The sequence below is a fragment of the Anomalospiza imberbis genome, unplaced genomic scaffold (assembly GCF_031753505.1).
Source record: "Anomalospiza imberbis isolate Cuckoo-Finch-1a 21T00152 unplaced genomic scaffold, ASM3175350v1 scaffold_61, whole genome shotgun sequence".
Classification (NCBI taxonomy): Eukaryota; Metazoa; Chordata; class Aves; order Passeriformes; family Viduidae; genus Anomalospiza; species Anomalospiza imberbis.
This window is the reverse complement of record NW_027100224.1, coordinates 382,303-406,934: the sequence shown is the minus strand read 5'-3', so window position 1 is coordinate 406,934 and position 24,632 is coordinate 382,303. Positions and strand designations below refer to the sequence as shown.

At 59.7% G+C, this 24,632-nt stretch overlaps 1 protein-coding gene across 1 annotated transcript; it reads right to left on the bottom strand.

Annotated features, from left to right (window-relative positions):
• Positions 1-28: 28 nt before the first annotated feature.
• On the bottom strand, positions 29-23,482 carry DNMT1 (DNA methyltransferase 1). Its single transcript, XM_068178811.1, has 34 exons — positions 23,273-23,482; positions 20,423-20,465; positions 19,790-19,897; positions 18,947-19,184; positions 18,195-18,267; positions 18,012-18,102; positions 17,385-17,425; positions 17,220-17,271; positions 16,874-16,957; positions 16,675-16,784; positions 16,483-16,601; positions 16,314-16,406; positions 15,494-15,645; positions 14,603-14,790; positions 13,842-14,031; positions 13,163-13,260; positions 12,927-13,074; positions 12,042-12,157; positions 11,507-11,708; positions 11,294-11,427; positions 11,030-11,203; positions 10,129-10,350; positions 9,207-9,399; positions 8,573-8,663; positions 8,104-8,235; positions 7,120-7,402; positions 6,727-6,868; positions 5,922-6,088; positions 4,783-4,960; positions 3,597-3,792; positions 3,340-3,504; positions 2,531-2,647; positions 1,545-1,635; positions 29-95 (listed from the first exon to the last, which is right to left on the bottom strand). Exons 1-34 carry the CDS (start codon positions 23,329-23,331, stop codon positions 44-46), a joined length of 4,542 nt encoding a protein of 1,513 aa, XP_068034912.1. The 5' UTR covers positions 23,332-23,482; the 3' UTR covers positions 29-43.
• Positions 23,483-24,632: the final 1,150 nt, after the last annotated feature.

Here is a 24,632-nt window from a genome sequence, read left to right as displayed (position 1 = left end):
AGCCGAGCCCCCCCCGTCACCCCCGGGCTCTCCGGGCCGGGGCTCAGGCGGGCCGCTTCCATCGGCTCCGGCGGGGACCGGGACAGCGCGGGCACCTGCGGGACAGCGGGGACAGTGAGGGGACAGTGTGGGGACAGCATGGGACAACGGGGACAACGGGGACACCGCGGGGACAGCGGGGACAGCGCGGGGGACAACAGGGACACCGCGGGCACCTGCGGGACAGCGGGGACAGTGAGGGGACAGTGTGGGGACAGCATGGGGACAACGGGGACACCACGGGGACAACGGGGACAGCGCGGGCACCTGCGGGACAGCGGGGACAGTGAGGGGACAGCGGGGACAGTGGGGACAGCGGGGGGACAACGGGACACCGCGGGACAACGGGGACACCCGCGGGCACCTGCAGGACAACGGGGACAGTGAGGGGACAGCGGGGACAACGGGGACAACGGGGACACCGAGGGGACAACGGGGACACCGCGGGGGACAGCGGGGGGACAACGGGGACAGTGAGGGGACAGCGGGGACAACGGGGACAACGGGGACACCACGGGGACAGCGGGGACACTGCGGGCACCTGCGGGACAACGGGACAGTGAGGGGACAGCGGGGACAGTGGGGACAGCGGGGGGACAACGGGGACAGTGAGGGGACAGCGGGGACAGTGAGGGGACAACGGGGACACCGAGGGGACAACGGGGGACACCGCGGGCACCTGCGGGACAACGGGACAGTGAGGGGACAGCGGGGACAACGCGGGGACAACGGGGACAGTGAGGGGACAGCGGGGACAGCGCGGGGACAACGGGGACAGTGAGGGGACAGCGGGGGGACAACGGGGACAACGGGGACACCTCAGGCACCTGCGGGACAACGGGGACAGTGAGGGGACAGCGGGGGGCAGTGACAGTGAGGGGACAGCGCAGGGACAGCGGGGGGACACTGAGGGGACAACAGGGACACCGCGGGGACAGCGGGACAACGGGGACAGTGGCAGTGAGGGGACAGCGGGGACAGTGTGGGGACAACGGGGACAACGGGGACACCGAGGGGACAACGGGGGCAGTGATAGTGAGGGGACAGTGGGACACCATGGGGACATTGGGGTGACACCATGAGGACATTGGGGTGACACCATGGGGACATTGGGGTGACACCGTGGGGACACCATGGGGACTTTGTGGTAACACCATGGGGACACCGTGGGGACATTGTGGTGACACCATGGGGACACCGTGGAGACATTGTGGTGACACCATGGGGACTTTGTGGTGACACCATGGGGACACCATGGGGACATTGTGGTGACACCATGGGGACAATGTGGTGACACCATGGGGACACCATGGGGACATTGTGGTGACACCATGGGGACAATGTGGTGACACCATGGGGACATTGGGGTGACACCATGGGGACATTGTGGTGACACCATGGGGACATTGGGGTGACACCACGGGGACACCCGTGGGGACTTTGTGGTGACACCACGGGGACACCGTGGGGACACGAGGGTGGTCACTCAGCGGTCACTCACTCACCGGCCGTGTCCTGGCGCACTTTGGCCACAGCGCAGGCCTTGATCTCCAGCCCGATGGCCTTGGCCAGGGGAGGTGGCACCGCATTGCCCACCTGGGGACAGAGGGACATGGGATGGGGACAGAGGGACAGGGGACAGAGGGACAGAGGATGGGGACAGAGGGACAGGGGACAGAGGGACAGAGGGACAGGGGATGGGGACAGAGGGACAGGGGACAGAGGGACAGAGGGGACAGAGGGACAGAGGGACATGGGATGGGGACAGAGGGACAGGGACAGAGAGAGGGACAGGGGATGGGGACAGAGGGACAGGGGACAGAGGGACAGAGGGACATGGGGATGGGGACAGAGGGACATGGGGATGGGGACAGAGGGACAGGGGATGGGGACAGAGGGACAGGGGACAGAGAGACAGGGGGACAGGGGATGGGGACAGAGGGACAGGGGACAGAGAGAGGGACAGGGGACAGAGGGACAGAGGGACATGGGATGGGGACAGAGGGACAGGGGACAGAGGGACGGAGGGACATGGGGATGGGGACAGAGGGACAGGGGATGGGGACAGAGGGACAGGGGACAGAGGGACAGAGGGACATGGGATGGGGACAGAGGGACAGGGGACAGAGGGACAGAGGGACAGGGGACAGAGGGACAGAGGGACATGGGATGGGGACAGAGGGACAGGGGACAGAGGGACAGAGGGGACATGGGATGGGGACAGAGGGACAGAGGGACATGGGATGGGGACAGAGGGACAGAGGGACAGGGGACAGAGGGACAGGGAACATGGGATGAGGACAAAGGGACAGGGGACAGAGGGACATAGGACAGAGGGACAAAGGGACAGAGGGACATGGGACAAGACAACGGAACAATGGACAAAGGACAATGGGACAAGGGACAATCGTAAGAGAAGGGGACAGTGGGACAAAGGGACAATGGGGACAAGGGGACACCGGCTCCATGCCACCGTGCTGGGGCCACCGACCTGTCTGTGCTTGTCCAGGATGTTCCCGAAGAGCCGGAAGGTGTCCGGGAAGCCTTGGGAGCGAGCGCATTCCCGCACGCTGACCACGCGGTGCTGCTCGGGGTGCAGCACCCGGCCCTGCAACGACCACCGTTGGGACATGCTGGCCACTGGAGACCATCACATCCAACGTGGTGTCTGTTGGAGACCATCACACCCAACGTGGTGGACATTGGAGACCATCACACCCAACGTGGTGTCTGTTGGAGACCATCACACCCAACATGGTGGCCATTGGAGACCATCACACCCAACGTGGTGGACACTGGAGACCATCACACCCAACATGGTGGACACTGGAGACCATCACACCCAACGTGGTGGACATTGGAGACCATCACACCCAACGTGGTGGACATTGGAGACCATCACTCCCAACGTGGTGGACATTGGAGACCATCACACCCAACGTGGTGGACACTGGAGACCATCACACCCAACATGGTGGACACTGGAGACCATCACACCCAACGTGGTGGACATTGGAGACCATCACACCCAACGTGGTGGACATTGGAGACCATCACACCCAACGTGGTGGACATTGGAGACCATCACTCCCAACCACTGGGACACATTGGCCACTGGTCACCACCAAGCAACCCACCCAACTGTTGGGACAACGATGACCATTGGCCACCATCAAGGGTTGGGACATGGTGGCCATCGGTCACCACCACCAACCCCACCCAAGGGCTGGGACAACGATGACCACTGGACACCACCACCAACCCCACCCGCTGGCCACGCCCACGGTTCCCCGCCCCCACCTGCTTGCCCATGGGCTCGGGGTTGGTGACGGTGGTGCTGAAGAAGCCGTCCCACTCCAGGCGCCCGTAGAGCCCGGCCCAGTGGTTGTGCCGGTTGCCGGTGTGCGGGATGGCACCACGGGATGAGGGTGTTGAACTGCCGGTCGGCCGGGTCACACGGCTTCCCTGGGAAACGCCAAAAAAAAACCCCACGGAATTTCGGGAGAACGGCAACGCCCACCCACCCGGGGACATGTTTATGGAGGTCCACCACCCACCTTCGGCGCAGGAGCAGACGCCGCGCAGGGCGCCGGAGCTGCTGCGGCCGTTCTTGCGCTCGTGGTGGGTGTAGCGCAGCTTCCTGGTGGTGGTGCCGTCCGAGAGCCGCACCTCGATGTTGGGCAGGTCCCGCCAGTCGGAGCCGGGCGCCAGCGGGATGTGCCGCATCCGCGCTGCCACCAGCGCGCTCATGTCCTGCCGCGGCCAGCCCGGCGTCACCGCGGGCCGGGAGGGGCGCCGCGAGGGACAACGGGGGACGTTGGGCACCGCCAGGGGTTGTTGGGTACCACCAGGGGATGATGGGCACCACCAGGGGATGTTGGACACTATCAGGGGATGTTGGACACCACCAGGGGATGATGGACACCACCAGGGGATGTTGGACACCACCAGGAGATGTTGGACACCACCGGGGGACGTTGGACACCACCAGTAGACACTGGACACCACCAGGAGATGTTGGACACCACCAGGGGACGTTGGACACCACCGGGGGTTGTTGGGCACCACCAGGAGATGTTGGGCACCACCGGGAGATGTTGGACACCACTGGGGGATGTTGGACACCACCAGTAGACACTGGACACCACCAGGAGATGTTGGGCACCACTGGGGGACGTTGGACACCACCGGGGTTTGTTGGGCACCACCAGGAGATGTTGGACACCACCGGGAGATGTTGGACACCACCGGGGGTTGTTGGGCACCACCAGGAGATGTTGGGCACCACTGGGGGACGTTGGACACCACCAGTAGACACTGGACACCACCAGGCGATGGTTGGTGTTCAGGGGAGGGGTGGGGAGAGGCGGCTCCCAGTGGATTCACTGGTTCCCAAGGGATCCACCAGATCCCAGTGGTCCCACCAGGCTCCCAGTGGACAATGGACAATGGGACAATGGACAATCCCAAGGGATCCTAGTGGTCCCACCAGGCTCCCAGTGGCTCTACCATTCCCAACACCTCCACATGTTCCCAAAACCTCCACCAATTCCCAAAATCACCATTCCCAAGACATCCACCATTCCTAAAATCCCTACCATTCCCAGCACCTCCACCATTCCCAAATCCACCATTCCCACCAGTTCCCAGCAGCTTCCCCGTCTCAATTTTGGGCATGGCCACCCCGGAAGCCACGGGGCCGCTCCGCTGGGATCTGGTGGATCCGGGGTGTCCCATTCCCACCTTGCAGATGTGATCCCTGAGGATGGGCTGGTACTGGGAGCCGCGGATCTGGCGCTGGAACCACGACTGGGGCTCGCCGTTGTAGGAGATCTCCAGCGCCGAGGCGCCGTTCCGGATCTCCGGCAGGTCCGACATCGTGTCCCGCACCGTGATGGTGCGGAACGGGCCCGAGTACGTCCTGCGGGGGAGAGAATTCCCAACTCGGAACTCCCAACTCGGAATTCCCGACTCGGAACTTCTGACTTGGAACTCCCAACTCAGAATTCCCAACTGGGAAAACTCCCAACTGGGAAATCTCCCAACTTGGAATTCCCAACTTGGAACTCCCAACTCGGAATTCCCGACTTGGAATTCCTGACTCGGAACTCCCAGTGCCAAATTTCTGATGCCAAATCCCCAACAAGGAATTCCTGGCATTGAATTCCCGATGCCGAATTCCCAATATGGAATTCCTGATACCGAATTCCCAACCCCAAATTCCCAGTGTTGAATTCCCAACATGGAAATTCTGACAGTTTCCAACACAGAATTCCCAGTGCTGAATTCCCAACTCAGAATTCCCAATTTGAAATCCACAACTCGGAATTCCCAACACCAAAATTCCCGACTCGGAATTCCCAACGCCGAATGTCCTGACACCAAATTCCCAACACCGAATTCCCAGCTTCAAATTCCCAACTTGAAATCCCCAACACCGAATTCCCAAGTGCCGAATTCCCAACGCCGAACTCCCAACACAGAATTCCCAACACCGAATTCCCCAACCAGAATCTCCAAGTGCCGAATTGCCAAACTGGATCCCTGAGTGCCGAATTCCCAACACCCAATTCCCAGCTCGGAATTCCCAAACTGGAATCTCCAAGTGCCGAATTGCCAAACCCGAATTCCCAACACCCAGTTCCCGACACCCAATTCCCGAGTGCCGAATTCCCAACACCAAATTCCCAAGTGCCGAATTCCCAACACCAAGTTCCCAGCAGAGAATCCCCAACTATGGAATTGCCAAACCGGAATCCCCGAGTGCCAAATTCCCAACACAGAATTCCCAACTGGGAATCCCCGCATGCCGAACTGCCCGCGAAACTACTGCCGAACTACCGCGAAAGCGGAATTCCCGGCCGGAATTCCCGGGATCTCACCGGGTGATGTTGCTGACGAACTTCTTGTCGTCCACCACGACGCTGAGCTGGCAGGCGCGGGGGGCGAACACGTGCAGGGGCTCGGGGAACATGGGCAGCTTCTCGCCCGGCGCCGCCGCCAGCACGATGGCGCGGCGCCGCGTCTGCGCCACGCCGTACTGCCCGGCCTGCGGGGACAACCCCCGGTGAGGCCCTCACCGAGCTGGGCACGGACCCAGAGCCACCCGTAGGGACAGCTCCTCCTTTGGAGGGTTCGGTTCCTAGGGGAACTCTGGTGGCCATGGCCATGTGGAGACTTGGTGGAGATGGGAATGTCCAAAGAGCCACCAGAGGGGACAGTTCCTCCTTTGGAGGGGACAATTCCTGAGGGACAGGGTGGGAATGTCCCCAGAGCCACCAGAGGGGACAGTTCCTCCTTTGGAAGGGACAATTCCTGAGGGACAGTGTGGGAATGTCCCCAAAGCCACCCAAGGAGTCAATTCCTCCTTTGGAGAACCTGTCCCCTCTGGGAATGTCCCCAGAGCCACCCAAGGAGTCAATTCCTCCTTTGGAGAACCTGTCCCCTCTGGGAATGTCTCCAGAGCCACCCAAGGAGTCAATTCCTCCTTTGGAGAACCTGTCCCCTCTGGGAATGTCTCCAGAGCCACCCAAGGAGTCAATTCCCCCTTTGAAGGACCAACTGGGAATGGGCCAATTCCCAACTGACAACTCCTTTGGGAACGTCCCCAAGGAGCGACACAACCAACGTTTCTTGGGGTGCCAAAAAAGGGTTTTTTTCCCCCAAAAGCAGCCCTGGAGAGCCTACCTGGAGCACTCCGAAGGTGCACTGGTAGCCCATGCGCACCAGGCAGCGCAGGGTCAGCTTGAGCACCATGGACCTCTTGAAGGACACGAAATTCCGGACGTTCTCCAGCAGGAAGAAGCGCGGCCGGTAATAATCGCAGTAACTGCAGGGACAGCGGGACGTCGGCGTGGCCAGGGGACACCGGATGGGTTCTCACCTCCCAAAAAGCCCTCCAACCTCACGAGGGGACACCAGATGGGGTCTCACCCCAAAAATCCCCTCCATCACCCCAAAAAATCCTCTCCACACCCACCAGGGGACACTGGACAAGACCTTAACCCAAAAAATCCCCTCCACACCCATGAGGGGACACCAGATGGGTTCTGACCTCCCAAGAATCCCCTCCGCACCCACCTGAGGAAGGAGACCACCAGGGAGTTCTTGAACTTGGAGTAGGTGCGGGAGTTGAAGCGGTTCATGCCGCTGAAGCCCTGACATGGGGGGCCACCACAGAGCATCTCCACGTCGCCTTTCTGGGGCAGTTTCTGGCCCAAGGAATTGGTTTTCTCGCCGGCCATGACCAGCTTGAGGAGGACGTTGCAGTCCTCGGTGAACACCGTGGTGCCGGGGTTGTTGAGCCGGAACGCCTGCGCCGCCGGCTCCCACATCTCGATGGCCCAGAGCGTCTCCGAGACTCCTGCGGGCACGGCCGGGATGGGCAGGGATGGTCAGGAATGGCCAGGGATAGTCAGGAATGACCACAGTTGGGTGGGAATGGTCAGGAACGGACACTGGGAATGGTCAGGGCTGGGTGGGAGTGGTCAGGGATGGGCACTGGGAATGGCCAGGGTTGGGTGGGAATGGTCAGGGATGGTCAGGGATGGGTGGGAATGGTCAGGGATGGTCAGGGATGGGTGGGAATGGTCAGGGATGGTCAGGGATGGGTGGGAATGGTCAGGGATGGTCAGGGATGGGTGGGAATGGTCAGGGATGGCCAGGGATGGGTGGGAATGGTCAGGGATGGTCAGGGATGGGTGGGAATGGTCAGGGATGGCCAGAGATGGGTGGGAATGGTCAGGGATGGCCAGGGATGGGTGGGAATGGTCAGGGATGGTCAGGGATGGGTGGGAATGGTCAGTGTTGGGCACTGGGAATGGCCAGGGGTGGGTGGAAATGGTCAGGGATGGGTGGGAATGACCACAGTTGGGTGGGAATGATCAGAGTTGGGAGGGAATGGTCCGGAATGGACACCGGGAATGGTCAGGGCTGGACACTGGAACTGGCCAGAACTGGGTGGGAATGGCCAGGGCCGGGCACTGCCAACGTCCAGCAGATTTGCCGACGCCCAAGGCCTTTTCCAAGCCCATCCATGCCCCAGCTCCACGAGCTGGACCTCACCTGCCTGGTGGAAGCCCTCGGAGAGGCCCCCACAGCCGGAGAACACGTCCAGCGTCCTCAGCTTGGGCACCTGGAGCTTGGCCGGCTCCTGCTCGCTCTGCTCCGTGCTCGCCGCCTTCCCTTTGCCCTTCCCTGCCAAAATCCCGGCCAGGGACGGGTCAGTCCCTGCTCTTCCTCCTCCTCATGCCCTGGTCCTCCTCTTCCTCCTCCTCCTCCTCTGGTAATCCATCACCTCCCAGACCCTTTTCCGCTGCTTTTTTACCCATTTTCTGCCCCTTTTTTACCCATTTTCTGCCCCATTTCTAGCAACTTTCCCACCTCTTTTCCACCCCATTTTCCATCCCCTTTGCCACCCATTTTCCACCCCTTCTCCACCCTTTTTCTGCCCTTTTTCCCACCCTTCCCTGCCCTTTTTCCCATCCCTTTTTCTGCCCTTTTCCCACCCTTCTTCCACCTTTTCCAGCCTCACCTTTCCCTTTCCCCTTCCCCTTCCCTTTGTTCCCAGAGCTCCGGGCGTGGTTGGGAGGATCCTCAAAGCTCTTGGTTTTGGCGTTGTAAGCCTGGAAGAAAAACCCCAAAAATCCAGGATTTGGGATTGGACACAAGGAGCTTTTCCAGCTCAGGAATGGCCCCGGAATTACCAAAATCCTGATGGAATCAGGGAATGGTTCCCTGATTCTGTGACAGCAGAACCCCAGGGACACATGCAGAGTCCCCAGGAACTCATTCAGATCCTCCAAGGACAATTCCGGACCTCCAGGAACTCATCCGGCAAGATTTATTCCCTAAAATGCTGGAATTGGCCCCAAATCCAAGTCCTCCATGGAAAACCCCAACTTTGGTTCATCCCTGGGGTCTCCAGACCTCCAGGAACTCTTCCAGACCCCCAGGAACTCATTCAGACCTCCAGGAACTCATCCAGATCCTTGAAAACCCAGTTTAGCACCCAAGATTTGCTCCCCAAAATCTCGGAACCGGCCCCAAATCCAAGCCCTCCATAGAAAACCCACCTGGAGACACCAGAACCCCCCACTTTGCTCCATCCCTGGTGTCTCCAGACTCCTCCTCCCACCCTGGAATTCCCGGAATTCCCATTCCCTCACCTCCAGGAAGTAGAAGCGGTCCAGGCCACCGGCCGAGTAGTCCTGGATGCTCTCGGTCAGGTCCTCGCCATAGACCACGGAGCAGCGGCCCTGGACCGCCCGGAACTCCACGGTGGCCTCCTCGTCGCTCCAGTAGAGGAGGTTGATGTCGGCGTGGTAGCTCGCCTTCGTGGACTTGTGGGTGTTCTCGGGCCTGGAAATTCCCAGAAAAGCGCCGGGATTAGGGGGGAAAAAACCGAGGTGGGTCCTCTTCTTGGTGGTGTTGGGGATTGGAGAGGGGATTTTGGGGGGTTTGAGGGTTTTTGGGTGGGATGGAGGAAAGATTGGAGGTGGGATAGGGAGTGGATTGAGGAAAAAGGGGTTTTAAGGGAGCTTGAGGCATCCAGAGATGTCCAAAAACATCCCAAGATGTCCAAAGACCTCCCACGAGATCCGAAGAAGTCCAAAGAAGTCCAAAGGCATCTCAAGACATCCAAAAATGTCCCAAAATACCCAAAGATACCCAAAAAGATCCAAAGACATCCGAAGAAGTCCAAAGGCATCTCAAGACATCCAAAAACGTCCAAAGATGTCCCATCAGGGTCATCCGAGTCCGTGGATTTCTACCCCAATCCCCAGCACTGCTCATGCCACCGACCCCAAATCCTCATCAATTTTGGGAGAGTTTTCCCAATTTTGGGGCCACTGAGCCCAAACCCTCACGGATATAGGGACAAAATTCCTGATGTTGAGGCCAACCAGCCTCACCAAGTTTAGGACAATCCTCCCAGATTTGTGAGAGTTTTTCCAAGGATTATCCAAGTTGGGAAGTCAACCAAGAACCTCCAAAGTTTTGGGCCACCAGATCAAGCCCTGCTTTCACCACCAACTCCAAACCTTCCCAGCCCCCCAAACCCCCCCCAAAAACCCCTGAATTTGGCACCTGTAGAACTTGTAGATGCTGAGCTTGATGTCGGCCTCGTTGGGTTTGCCGTTGCCGCGCAGGCTGCAGAAGATGCTCTTGATGCGGCCCACGCGGAACGGGTCGGGCGCGTCCAGGTTGCTGCCCTTGATGTACTCCGAGTACTTCCGGTAGTGCTCGGGGTGCAGCTCCTCGTCCACCGCCTCCTTCTTGGGCCTCTTGGCCGGGCTGGCTGGCTTCACGCTGGGAAAATCGGGAAAAGCGTCCCAAAAAACGTCGGGACGTGGAGCTTGGGGGTGTCTTGGAGGGGTTTTCCAGCCTTGAGTCTGATTTGTCCACCAAAAGTTGGGTGAAGATTGGGAATGGAAGGATCTTGGAGAGGTTTTCCATCCTTGATTCCAATTTATTCACCAAAAGTTGGGTGAAGATTTGGAATTCAAGGATCTTGGTGGGGTCTCCTAACCTTAACTGGTTCCATAATTCCAATTTATCCACCAAAACTTGGGTGAAGATTTAGAATTAAGGGGTCTTGGAAGGGTTTTCCAGCCTTGATTCCATTTTTTTGGTCAAAAGTTGGGTTAAGAGTTGGAATTAAGAGATCTTCGAGAAGTTTTAGAGCCTTAATTCCATAATTCCAATTTATTCCCCAAAACTAGGTTAAAATTTGGAACTCAGGGTCTTAGAGGGACCTCCCAACTTTAATTCTCTGATCCTGCAATTCCCAAATTCCAATTCACCCCCCAAAACACAGCACCAGGATCATCCCACCAGAGCCACCTCTCAACTGAACCAACAGAAAACCAAAACCAGGGTGATTTTTATGCACAACTTCCGGAAATTCAGGACATCAGACCTTCATTTACAGGTGGGAAAACCCAAAAATCCCAAAATCCCACCTCAAAGATGCGATCTCCAAACCTACCTAAAGGAGAAGGCGTCCGGCAGCAGGTAGACGCCGTCCCCGACCCGGTACTGGACGCCGTTCTTGGTGGCCACGGCGTAGAACAACTTGCCGTCAGCCTCCTCCAGCGGCTCGGCCACCTTGGGGATCTCCTTGTGCCTCACCTCGTCCAGGCGTGCGCAGCTCATGCAGAACCTGCTGGAACACCACCAGGTTCTCCAAAACAAATCCATTTTTTGGGGTGGGAAGAACCCAAAATTCCAGTTTTTCCAGCCAAAAACTGACTTGTACTTGTTGTCCTCGGTGGGCTGCGTGGCGGGCGGGCTCTCGAAGCGCGCGTACTCCTGGTCGTACCACATCTGGTAGAAGTAGGTCCTCCCGTCGTCCTCCACCATCTTCATCTCCGTGTCCAGCCCCCCCTGAAGGACAAAACCACCGGGGTGGCCGGGATCGGCCACGCTGACCGGCACCGGCCGGACGCTGCGGCGCTGTCCCCACCTCCATGGCCCAGTTGTCCGAGGGCGCCTTGTAGATGACGTTGACCTTGCCGTGGATGTAGGAGAGCTGCATGTCCTCGCACTCGTCCACCAGGAACAGCTCCAGAGGGTCCGAGGTGGCTCCCAGGACGGTGTCCGAGCCCGGGCAGAACCAGTGGGCGTGGAACATCTGGCCACCGCTGTCCTCCCACATGGCCGTCACCCTGAGGGGCGCCGCGGTGTGAGAGGGGATGTCCCCGTGTCCCCAACCCCACGGCAAAATGGAGAACCCACCTGGCTTGGTGGGATCATTGGGGATGTCCCCTGTCCCCAACCCTTGGGAGAATGGAGAACCCACCTGGCTTGGTGGGATCATTGGGGATGTCCCCATGTCCCCAACCCCATGGGAGAATGGAGAACCCACCTGGCTTGGTGGGATCATCAGGGACATCCCCTGTCCCCAGCCCATCGGAGAATGAAGAACCCACCTGGCCAGGTGGAGGGTCTCGGTGGGTTGTCCCCGTGTCCCCACCCCTGTGGGAACATGGAGAACCCACCTGGCCAGGTAGAGGGGCTTGGTGGGGTCGTCGGGGCTCACGGACACGCAGTCGCCCACCTCCAGGGTCTCGGAGTCGATGCAGACGCGTTGGTAATAATCCTTCTTGCCGTCGCTCTGCCAGGGCACCGGGGTGGTTACAGGTACCGGCCTCACCTGGATGGGGCCCTCACCTGGATGGGTTCCCCTCACATGGATGGGTTCCCCCATCCATGAGATCCAACTCTGGCTTCACCTGGATGGGTTCCCCTCACTTGGTTGGGTTCCCCCATCCATGAGATCCAACTCTGACCTCACCTGGATGGGTTCCCCTCACCTGGATGGGTTCCCTCATCCACAAAACCCAACTTTGGTCTCACCTTGATAGGTTTCCTCACCTGGATGGGTTCCCCTCACCTGGTTGAGTTCCCCCATCCATGAGATCCAACTCTGGCCTCACCTGGATGGGGCCCTCACCTGGATGGGGCCCTCACCTGGATGGGACCCTCACGAGGATGGGTTTCCTTACCCCTAAGAGCCAACTCTGGTCACACCTGGATGGGTTCCCCTCACCTGGATGGGTTCCCCCATCCATGAGATCCAACTCTGGCCTCACCTGGATGGGTTCCCCTCACCTGGATGGGTTTCCCTCACCTGGATGGGTTCCCCCATCCATGAGATCCAACTCTGGCCTCACCTGGATGGGTTCCCCTCACCTGGATGGGTTCCCCTCACCTGGATGGGTTCCCCCATCCATGAGATCCAACTCTGGCCTCACCTGGATGGGTTCCCCTCACCTGGATGGGTTCCCCTCACCTGGATGGGTTCCCCGCACCTTGCCAGATGCCCTCACCTTGCCAAGCCCCCTCGGCTTTCCAGGCCCCCCTCACCTGCCCAGGTGCCTCACCTTGATGGGCTCCCCGACCCAGGAGATCCGGCTCTTGTTCTGCTTCTTCTTGCGGCCCTGGAGCATCTTCTTGGGCGAGGGCATCTCGGGGATGTTGTCATCAACCTCCTCGTCCTCGTCCGCCTCCCGCACCGCCAGGTTGGGACACCTGGGACGTCACCGGGAACGTCACCGGGAGCTCGGGGATAGGGACAGCAGGGTTTGGGGACAAGGACGTTTGGGACAGGACCACCCACCTCCTCTGCAGACACGCCTGCTTGCTGCGGCCGCTGCCCCCGAACTTGACCATGTTCTGGCACGCCTTGCACTTGCCACACTCGGGCTGCTGGCACACCTGGCACGGGACAGGTGACACCGGTGACACCGGGAACGCTCCCCGGGCACAGGGGACACCGGTGACACCGGGAATGCTCCCCGGGCACAGGAAGGGCTCCATGGAGCGACCAGGATGGGAGGTTGGGGTTGTTTGATCCAGGTTGGAAGAGTCCTCCAAGATCAGCTCAACCCAAGTCATGATGTTGATGTTGACCAAGGTTGGAAGACCTTCCAAAACCAACCAACCCAACCCATGACACTGATGTTGACAAAGGCTGGAAAAGCTCTCCAACATCAGCCCAACCCAACCTATGACAAAAACATTGACCAAGACTGGAAGGCTCCCCGAGATCAGCCAACCCAACCCAGGGAGGTGATCTTGACCAAGACTGGAAGAGACCTTCAAGACCAACGAACCCAACCCATGATGTTGATGTTGGCCAACACTGGGAGTCCTTCAAGACCACAAAAGAGCTTCAAGACCAACCAACCCAACCCGTGACATTGATGTTGACCAAGGTTGGAAGACCCTCCAACACCAACCGCCCAAACCCATCCCCACCCTACTGCCGGGCGCCGCCACCAGCGACCCTCGGTCACCTCGCAGACGCCGCAGCGCCGGCGTTTGGTGGCGTTCTCCTTGTCCTCCTCGCGCTCGTCCTTCTCGATCTGCTCCGAGAAGAAGGTGTCGAAGATGAGGTACACCAGCTTGGTGGTGGTGGCCTTGGTGGGACCCTTGTCCTTGTCGATGCGCGTGGGGTGGCGGATGGCCTGGCGCCGCACGGCTCGCCTGCGGCACGGGGACAGCGCTCAGGCCACGCCCGGGGACGGGGTCACCACCCCAGGGACACCCAAGGGACCCCCACACGTGCCAGGTGAGGTCCCCAAAGGGTGTGGACGGATTCTGGGGACCCAACACAGCGTTCTTCTCCCCATGGAGCAGTACCAGGTTTGGGTTTGCCCAATTTTGGGAAGAGCTTCCCAATTTTGGGAGGGTTTCTGCTCTGATTCCCAGCACTTCTCATGCCACTGAACCCAAATCCTTTCCAGTATTGGGAAGTTTCCCCAATTTTGGTTGGATTCTCCCAATTTTGTGGAGCAGAACCCAAACCTCCCCAATTTTGGGCAAATTCTCTTACTTTTGAGGTCCCACTTCCCAAATTTTGGTCACATTTTCCCGATTTTGGCGTTTTTACCCCCAAACCTCACCTCTTGCCCAGGGTCACCAGCTTGATGAGATCCCTCATGCCCGGCATGAGAGTCTCCAATTTTGGGCAGATTTCCCCAATATTGAGACCCCAGAGCCCAAACCCAGATTTTGGTCAGATTTTCCCGATTTTGGTTTTGCCCCCAGCCCTCACCTCTTGCCCAGGGTGACGCCGGCCAGCTTGATGAGGTCCCTCATGCAGGGCGTAATGAGCACCGGGGGCTCGTCGCTGTCGCCGGCCTCGTCGTAGCTCTCCACCTGCTCCACCACGAACTGGGCGTGGCGCAGCAGCGAGTCCTCCGTGAAACGGTTGAAGTTGAGCCCCGCCGGCGGCACCGTGGTCTGGGGGAGTTTGGGAAGGGTTGGGGATGGTTGGGAATGGTTTGGAATGGCTAGGGATGGTCACTGACCCCTCTCCAGATCACCCATTCCAAGGGTCTCCAAGGTTGAGATGGTTTGGAATGGTTGGGGATGGTTGAGGATGGTTGAGGATGGTTGAGGATGGTTGGGGATGGTCGCTGACCCCTCTCCAGATCGCCCATTCCAAGGGTCACCAAGGTGGGGAATGGTTGGGAAGGGTTGAGATGATTTGGAATGGTTGGGAATGGTTTGGAATGGTTGGGGATGACCACAGTGGCACTGTCACCTCGATCTTGTTGAGCAGGTGCCACCTCCACAACCACCACCATCATCCCACCACCACCACCTCCTCCTGCTGACCCCATCCCATCTCTTCCATGGGGGAATTGTCCCCAAGATGGGGAGGTGACACCACAGGGAGGTGACACCACAGGGAGGTGACACCGTGGGGAGGTGACACCACGGGGAGGTGACACCGCGGGGAAGTGACACCGTGGGGAGGTGACACCACGGGGAGGTGACACCACGGGGAAGTGACACCGTGGGGAGGTGACACCGTGGGGAGGTGACACCGCGGGGAAGTGACACCGTGGGGAGGTGACACCACGGGGAGGTGACACCACGGGGAGGTGACACCACAAGGAGGTGACACCACAGGCAGCTGACACCGCGGTGGCACTGTCACCTCGATCTTGTTGAGCAGGTCCTCGTAGCTGACGTGGCGGTTGTTCTGCAGGAACTCCACCACGATCTTGCTCATGTAGATCTTCTCCTGCATCAGCGCGAAGGTGGGCGCGTACTCCTCGCTCGGCTCCATCAGGATGTAGTCGGCAAAGGCTGGGAACGGCCCCAAAATTGTGGGATTTTGGGGAAAAAATGGGGGGGGGAAGGGGAAGAGGAGGAAAATGGAGAAGGGAAAAGAAAAGAGAAGGAAAGAGAGAAAAAATAAAGGGAAAAAGAAGGGAAAAGGGAAGGAAAAAAGGGGAAGAAACAAAACAGAGGGAAAGAGCGGGAAGTAGGAGGAAAAAGGAGAAGAGGAAAGAAAAGAAGGAAAAAAGAAAATAAAAGGGAAGACAGCAGAAAAAAGGAGAGAAGATAAGGAAAGTGAAAAAAGAAAGATGAAGGAAAAGAGAAAAAAAAATAAAAGGGAAAAGAGCAGAAAAAAGGAAAAAGATAAAAAGAACACGAAGAAAGACAAAGAAGAGAAAAATCAGAGAAAAGATGGGGCAAAGAGAAAAAAGAAAAAGAGAAAATATAAAAAAAAAGAAAAAAGAAAGACCAGGAAAATGAAAGAAGAAAGAAGCAGGAAAGGGAGAAAAAGAGAGAAAAGAAAATGAAAAAAAACAGGAGAAAAGGGGTAAAAAGTGAGGAAAAGAAAGAGGGAGAAAAAGGAGGGGAAGAGCAAAAACCCTGAAACCGTCCCCCCGAAAACACTCAATAACAGCCCAAAATAACCCAAAACCAACCCAAAATTCCCCAAAACTCCCCTCAAAGCCCCTCCTCACCTGTGCTGAAGCCGATCAGCGCCTTCTCCCCGCCGTCGAAGCCCGTGATCCACCAGGCGTTGATGGGCCCCAACTTCTTGGCTCTCACCCCACCTGCCGAGCCAAAAAAATCCGGACAATTCCCACGTGGGAATCCCGAAATCCCCCGGAATTCCGGGCGTTTCCTCACCGTCCAGGCAGGGGTTGTCGTCGTAGATGGGTTTGACGACGCCGCTGAAGTAGAGCTCGATGTTCCTCTCGATGAGGCCGGTGTCGAAGGGACAAAGATGTCCCCTCTTGTCATAAACGCTGCCGGGGGACACAGAGGGGGTGGGACACGATTCCAGAGGGAATTCCAGAGGGAATCCCCCCGGGGTCTCACCTGAAGGAGGTGACTTTGTGCTGGGGGAGGTCCTCGTAGCTCTCGAAGCCGTCCTCGTTGGCGTCGAAGATGGACAAGCGCTCGTCCGTCAGCATCTCCGGCTCCTCCAGCTGGATTTGGGGGGAAAAAACCCAAAAATGGGATTAATGGACGTTCCTGCTTTTCCCGAGCTCGGGGAAGGAGGGTTTGGATCCCTTACGGCGTCGTCGGGGTCCCCTTGGAAGAATTTGAGGTCGGGGTCATCCAGGTACTGCCGGCAGTCGAGGCATTTTGGGGGGGTGGTCTGCAGGAGAGGGGGAGGGAGAGTCAGCTTTTCCCAAAGTTATTCCCGGAATTATCCCGGATTTTGGCAAAATCCAGGGTTTCCCATCAGAACCAGCCCCAGCTGTTGGGTTTTGAGAAGCTGAACGGGCTGGAAATGGGTTTTTATTCCCATAGGATAATCCAGCCTTTGGAATAATCAACTCGTTCCAGAAAGCCCGAAAATTCAGGAGATTTAAGGGATTAAGAAATCCCAAAAAAAGCTGGAATGAGGAGGGACTTACTTTAGCAGAAGCAGTGATTTTAACCTGAGGGATCTCGTCTTTGATTTCCGACCTGGGAGGGAAAAATGAAATCCTGGGATGAGGACAGAGCAGTGACGTCATTGTTGTCATTGTCACCGTCACCAGGACACGGCTCCGGCCAGGAACGTCCCCGCTTTTCCTCACCCATCTTTGGTTTCCATTTTCATCCTTTTCTCATCTTGATCCTGGAGAAAAAGGCCAAAAAAAATGGGAAAAGGAGCAGAAAAATGCAATCCCAGCATGGCCAAAATCACAGGAAATCCCCCTGGATGTCACAACAGAGCAAAATCCTGGGAAATCACCCCAAAAATGACCCAGGAAAGGTCTAGGATGTCACAACAGAGCAAAATCCTGGGAAATCACCCCAAAAAGGACCCAGGAAAGGTCTAGGATGTCACAACAGAGCAAAATCCTGGGAAATCACCCCAAAAATGACCCAGGAAAGGTCTAGGATGTCACAACAGAGCAAAATCCTGGGAAATCACCACAAAAAGGACCCAGGAAAGGTCTAGGATGTCACAACAGAGCAAAATCCTGGGAAATCACCACAAAAAGGACCCAGGAAAGGTCTAGGATGTCACAACAGAGCAAAATCCTGGGAAATCACCACAAAAAGGACCCAGGACAGCTCCAGGATGTCACCACTGACGAAAATCCTGGGAAATCACCCCAAAACCAACCCATGACACGTCTTGGATGTCACCACTGACCAAAATCCTTGGACATCACCCCAAAACCAACCCGCGACAGGTCTGGGATGTCACCACCAACCTTCTCCTCCAGCTCCTCCTCCTCCTTCTCCACGTTCATCAGCTCCGGCTTCGCCTCCCCGTTGACCTCCTCCGATTTCCGCTTGTTGGATCTGCGGGATCGAGCCGGGATGGGTTTTTTGGGGGAACGGGAAGGGTTTGGGGTGGTGGGATGAGGAAGAGGAGGGTGACCCTTCCCACTGACCCTTTGGACAGGAAGCTAAGGATGGACGGCTGCCGGCCGGAGCTGCGGGTGACACGGGAGCTGGCCGGAGACTCTGCGGGAAAACCACGATGGATCCCAAATCCCAATGGGAACTGTCACACCCCAAGGCCAGGAGACCCTAAAACCCTTCCCAAGGTGATCCCAGCCCTCAATCCCAACGGGAATTGTCACATTCCATGGCGAGGAGACCCCAAAACCTTTCCCAAGAGGATCTCGCTTCTTGAGCCCAATGGGAATTGTCACACCCCAAAACCAGGAGACCCCAAAACTCTTCCCAAGGGTATCCCAGTGAGAATCATTGCACTCCAAAGTCAGGAGACCCCAAAACCCTTCCCAAGGGGATCCCAGTTCTTGATCCCAATGGGAATTGTCACACCCCAAGCCCACGACACCCCAAAACCCTTCCCAAGGGGATCCCAGTTCTTGATCCCAATGGGAATTGTCACACCCCAAGCCCACGACACCCCAAAACCCTTCCCAAGGGGATCCCAGTTCTTGATCCCAATGGGAATTGTCACACCCCAAGCCCACGACACCCCAAAACCCTTCCCAAGGGGATCCCAGTTCTTGATCCCAATAGGAATTGTCACACCCCAAGCCCACGACACCCCAAAACCCTTCCCGAGGCATCCCCCCTCTCCATCCCAATGGCAACTGCCCCACCCCAAACCTTCCCCAAGGTTCTCCCCCTCTTCACACCCCAAAAAAAACCCGAAACCCCAAATCCTTACTTTTGGCGTCCCCGTTGGAACGGCTCCTGCGGGATTTCCGTGCCTGCGCAGCAGGCCCGGAGCAGGACGGGGACGAGGACGCTGCCACCCCCTCCTCGAGCTCCATGGCGCCGTCCTCGTCCTCGTCGCTGCCGTAGGCGCCGTTCCCGGGGCACCCGTTGGGGTTGGGGCCCCCGGAGCCATTGGGGGCCGAGAGCTCCTGGTGCAGCAGCGCCTTCACCTTGGCCAGGTAGCGCTCCTGGGAGGGGAGCGGCTGGGGCTGAGCCCGAATCCCAGGGTGGGATCCCAAATCCCACAGGGAAAGTGGGGGCTGAGCCCAAATCCCAGGGTGGGATCCCAAATCCCACAGGGAAATGGGGACTGAGCCCAAATCCCACAGGGAAAGGGAGGGCTGAGCCCAAATCCTGGGGTTTTCCCGGGGTATGATCCCAAATCCCACAGGGAAAGGGAGGGCTGAGCCCAAATCCCACCAGGAATGTGGGGGCTGAGCCCAAATCCCAGGGTGGGATCCCAAATCCCACAGGGAAAGTGGGGGCTGAGCCAGAATCCCGGGGTTTTCCCGGTTTCCTGGGGCTCTATCCCAAATCCTGATGTTTTATCCCCAATCTCAATGTTTTATTACAAATGCCAGAGTTTTCCCAGGATTTTCCAGGTGTTTTATCCCCAATCCCAGTGTTTTATCCCAAATCTCGGTGTTTTCTGGGTGTTTTATCCCAAATCCTAATGTTTTCCTGGAGTTTCCTGGGTGCTCTACCCCAAATCCCAGTGTCTTCCTGGGGTTTTCCGAGTGTTTTACCCCAATCCCAGGTGTTTTATCCCGGATACCAGGTTTTGGGGTCTCACCTCGGAGAGCTCCTTGCGGCGCAGTTTGGCCTCGAGCTCGCTGAGCTGCAGCTGCACCTCGGCCTGCAGGAAGCCATGGATGAGGCTCAGCTTCTCCTGGACACTCTCCTGGGGACATCAGGGACATTGGGGACACCACAGGGACATTGGGGGCAGCGTGGGGACAGCAGGGACAGGCTGGGGACACTGGGGATGGAGGGGACACGGTGAGGACATCGGGGGCAGGAAGCTGTGGAAGAGGCTCAGCTTCTCCTGGATGCTCTCCTGGGGACACCGTGGGGACACTGGGGACATGGCAGGGACACTGGGGACACCGTGGGGACACTGGGGACACCGTGGGGACAGAAGGGAGGGAGGGGACAGAGCGGACCAAGAGGAAGGAAGCAATGGAGGGGACACTGAGGACAAAGTGACTGAGGGGACAGTGTGGGGACAGAGAGAACGGAGGGGACACAGGGGACAGAGGATGGAGGGGACAGCGTGGGGACACAGGGGACAGCGTGAGGGCACAGGGGACAGAGGATGGAGGGGACAGCGTGGGGACACTGTGGGGCACAGAGGGGACACTTCCTGTGGGGACACAGGGGGACACAGGGACAGCGCAGGTGACACCGGGGACATTCCGGGACTCACCTTCTCTCCCAGGTTCTCCTCATCCCGCTCCAAGTCCTGCAGCCTGGGGGGGCAGAGCCGGGGTCACCGGGGAGGGGGACACCAAGGGAGGGGACAAAGGGACACGGCGGGGTGGCTCCAGAGGGGACAGAGCCACCGATGGGCCGGGAATGGGGGAATTCCAGGGGATGGGGGGGGAGGGGGGGCAGGGACACCTCTGGTGCCACCGGGAATGTCCCCATCCACCGAGATGTGGGGCTGGGACCCTCGGGAATGCCGGGATTGGGGACAGGAGCCCGGGATTGGGGTCAGAACCATCAGGATTGGGGTCAGAATCATCGGGATTGGGGTCAGAACCATCAGGACTAGGGTCAGAACCCCGGGATTGGGGTCAGAACCCCGGGATTGGGGTCAGAACCATCAGAATTGGGGTCAGAACAATGGGGATTGGGGTCAGAACCCCGGGATTGGGGTCAGAACCCTTGGATTGGGGTCAGGACCCCAGGATTGGGGTCAGAACCACCAGGATTGGGGTCAGAACAATGGGGATTGGGGTCAGAACCATCAGAATTGGGGTCAGAACAATGGGGATTGGGGTCAGAACCCCGGGACTGGGGTCAGGACCCCCGGGATGGGGTCGGGACAGGGGTCACGACCCAGGTCAGGACCCCTCAGGTGCCACAGCCATTCCTTGGGAACGCCCCATCCACTGGGATTTGGGATGGGACCCTGCAGGATGGCTCCCGTCCCCTCCAGGAGTGGCTCCTGTCCCCTCCGGGATGGCTCCTGCTCCCCAGAAGTGGCTCCTGTCCCTTCTGGGATGGCTTCTGTCCCCTCCGGGATGGCTCCTGTCCCCTCCAGGAGTGGCTCCTGTCCCCTCCAGGATGGCTCCTGTTCCCCAGGAGTGGCTCCCGTCCCCTCTGGGATGGCTCCTGTCCCCTCCAGGAGTGGCTCCTGTCCCCTCCAGGATGGCTCCTGTTCCCCAGGAGTGGCTCCTGTCCCCTCCGGGATGGCTCCTGCCCCCCAGGATGGCTCCTGTCCCCTCCGGGATGGCTCCTGTCCCTTCTGGGATGGCTCCCATCCTCTCTGGGACGGCTCCCGTCTCCTCTGGGATGGCTCCTGTGCCCTCTGGGATGGCTCCTGTCCCCTCCAGGATGGCTCCTGTTCCCCAGGAGTGGCTCCTGTCCCTTCTGGGATGGCTCCTGTCCCCTCCGGGATGGCTCCCGTCCCCTCTGGGATGGCTCCCGTCCCCTCCGGGATGGCTCCTGCCCCCCAGGAGTGGCTCCTGTCCCCATGCCACCCCCCAGACCCCCCTGTCCCTGTGTCCCATCCCAGCACTGCTCCGGTGCCACCCCCACTTCCCTTTTCCCGCAGGATCTGGGGGGTTTTGGGGGTCTCCGGGGGATTCTGGGGGCTCCCCCGGGTTTGGGGACGGCCACGGGGACCTTGGGGACAGCGCGGGCACCGCACCGGAAGCGGGGGAGGGGTTTGGGGCCCCCCTTCCTGCCCGGGCTGGGGGCACAGGAGGGATTTTTGGGGGGGACAGTGACAATTCCCACCAGGATCACCCCAAAATGTGCCACCTCTCCCACCCCAAAAATCCCTGGGGTGGGGACAAAGCTGGGGGGGACCCGGCCGGAGCCACGTGGGCACCCCCAAACTGGGGGAGGGGTGGGTTGGGGGTCCAGGGCTGGAGGGGGGGTCCCCAAAATATGGGGGGGGTCACTGCAGAGGTGAGGGGAGCAGGGTAATTTTGAGGGGTCCAGGGGTATCGGGGCAGTCCTGGGGGGGGGGTGTCAAGGTAATTTTGGGGGGATTGGGGGGATCTGTCAGCGCAGGGTGACGCCGGGGCAGGGGTGACAGCCCGGTCTTGGGGGGTCAGGGTGGTGTTGGGGGGTCAGTGACGGGGCTGAGGCGGGGGGTCAGTGCCATGGGGGGCATCAATGCCAGGGCTGGTGGCCCTCAGCCCACCCCGGGGGGTGTCAGCGACGGGGCTGAGGCGGGGGTCAGTGCCATGGGGGGTGACAATGGCCAGGCTGAGGGGTCTCAGCCCATCCTGGTGGCCTTCAGCCCTCCCTGGGTGGGCTCTGGGCCCACCCTGAGGGGCTCTGAGGGGTGGTGAGAGCTGTGAGGGGCTCTGAGAGCTGTGAGGGGCTCTGAGGGGCTCTGATGAGCTGTGAAGGCTGTGAGGGGCTCTGAGGGGCTCTAAAAGCTGTGAGGGGCTCTGAGTTCTGTGAGGGGCTCTGAGAGCTGTGAGGAGCTCTGAGGGGCTCTGAGGGGCTCTGATGAGCTGTGAAGGCTGTGAGGGGCTCTGAGTTCTGTGAGGGGCTCTGAGGTCTGTGAGGGGCTGTGAGGGGCTCTGGGGGGCTCTGAGTTCCGTGAGGGGCTGTGAGGGGCTCTAAGGGCGGTGAGAGACTCTGAGGTCTGTGAGGGGCTCTGAGGTCTGTGAGGGGCTCTGAGGGGCTCTGATGAGCTGTGAAGGCTGTGAGAGGCTCTGAGGTCTGTGAGGGGCTCTGAGGTCTGTGAGGGGCTGTGAGGGGCTCTGTGGGCTGTGAGAGGCTCTGAGGAGCTGTGAGGGGCTCTGAGTTCTGTGAGGGGCTGTGAGGGGCTCTAAGGGCGGTGAGAGATTCTGAAGGCTGTGAGGGGCTCTGAGTTCTGTGAGGGGCTGTGAGGGGCTCTAAGGGCGGTGAGAGATTCTGAGGTCTGTGAGGGGCTCTGAGGTCTGTGAGGGGCTCTGAGGTCTGTGAGGGGCTGTGAGGGGCTCTAAGGGCGGTGAGAGACTCTGAGGTCTGTGGGGGGCTCTGAGGTCTGTGAGGGGCTCTGTGGGCTGTGAGAGGGGGGCCTCACTCCCGTCTCCCGGCCGGGACTCACCGTCGGCGCAGCTCGGCGGGCAGCGGGGCCGGCGGCAGCGGCGCGGCGCGGGCCGGCATCGGGAGCGGGGCGGGGGCCGGGCGGGGGGCGCGGGGCGGGCTCGGGGCCCGGATCGGGGCCGGGATCGGGGCCGCGCTCGGGGCCCGGCTCGGCGGGACCGGGAGCGGCTTCGCGCGGAAACGAGCGGCGGGAACGGGGCGGCGCCGACCACCGCGCGGGGGGAGCCGGCGCGCACCATGCTGCCGCCGCGGGGGGGGACAGCGCGGGGCGCGGCGGGCCCTGCCAAGCCGGGGGAACCGAGAGGGGACCGGGGGGAACCGGAGGGGTCGGGGCGGTACCGGGAGCGGCGGCGGGGGGGGAACGGGGAGGCCTCAAGGGGGGAAACGGAGCGGTGAGGGGGGAGTGGGAGGTACCATTGAGGGAGATGGGGGGAGGCGGGAGATACCACTGAGGGGGAGTGGGAGGTACCACTGAGGGGAGATGGGGGGAGGCGGGAGATACCACTGAGGAGTGGGAGGTACCACTGAGGGGAGATGGGGGGAGGCGGGAGATACCACTGAGGGGGAATGGGAGGTACCACTGAGGGAGATGGGGGGAGGCGGGAGATACCACTGAGGGGGAGTGGGAGGTACCACTGAGGGAGATGGGGGAGGCGGGAGGTACCACTGAGGGGGAGTGGGAGGTACCACTGAGGGAGATGGGGGAGGCGGGAGATACCACTGAGGGGGAGTGGGAGATACCACTGAGGGGGAATGGGAGGTACCACTGAGGGAGATGGGGGGAGGCGGGAGATACCACTGAGGGGGAGTGGGAGATACCACTGAGTGAGATGGGGGGAGGCGGGAGATACCACTAAGGGGAGATGGGGGGAGGCGGGAGATACCACTGAGGAGAGACGGGGGGAGGCAGGAGATACCACTGAGGAGGAGTGGGAGATACCACTGAGGGGGAATGGGAGGTACCACTGAGGGAAATGGGGGGAGGTGGGAGATACCACTGAGGGGGAGTGGGAGGTACCACTGAGGGGAGATGGGGGGAGGCGGGAGATACCACTGAGGGGAGATGGGGGGAGGCGGGAGATACCACTGAGGGGAGATGGGGGGAGGCGGGAGATACCACTGAGGAGGAGTGGGAGATACCACTGAGGGAGATGGGGGGAGGCGGGAGATACCACTGAGGGAGATGGGGGAGGCAGGAGAGACCACTGAGGGGGAATGGGAGGTACCACTGAGGGGAGACGGGGGGGGGTGTGGGTCGTACCACTGTGGGCGGGGGAGCAACACTCTCCCAGGGCTGTACCATCATAGGGATGGGGGTGTCCCCAAGGCCACCCCTGGGTGCCACCCGGTGTCCCCATTGT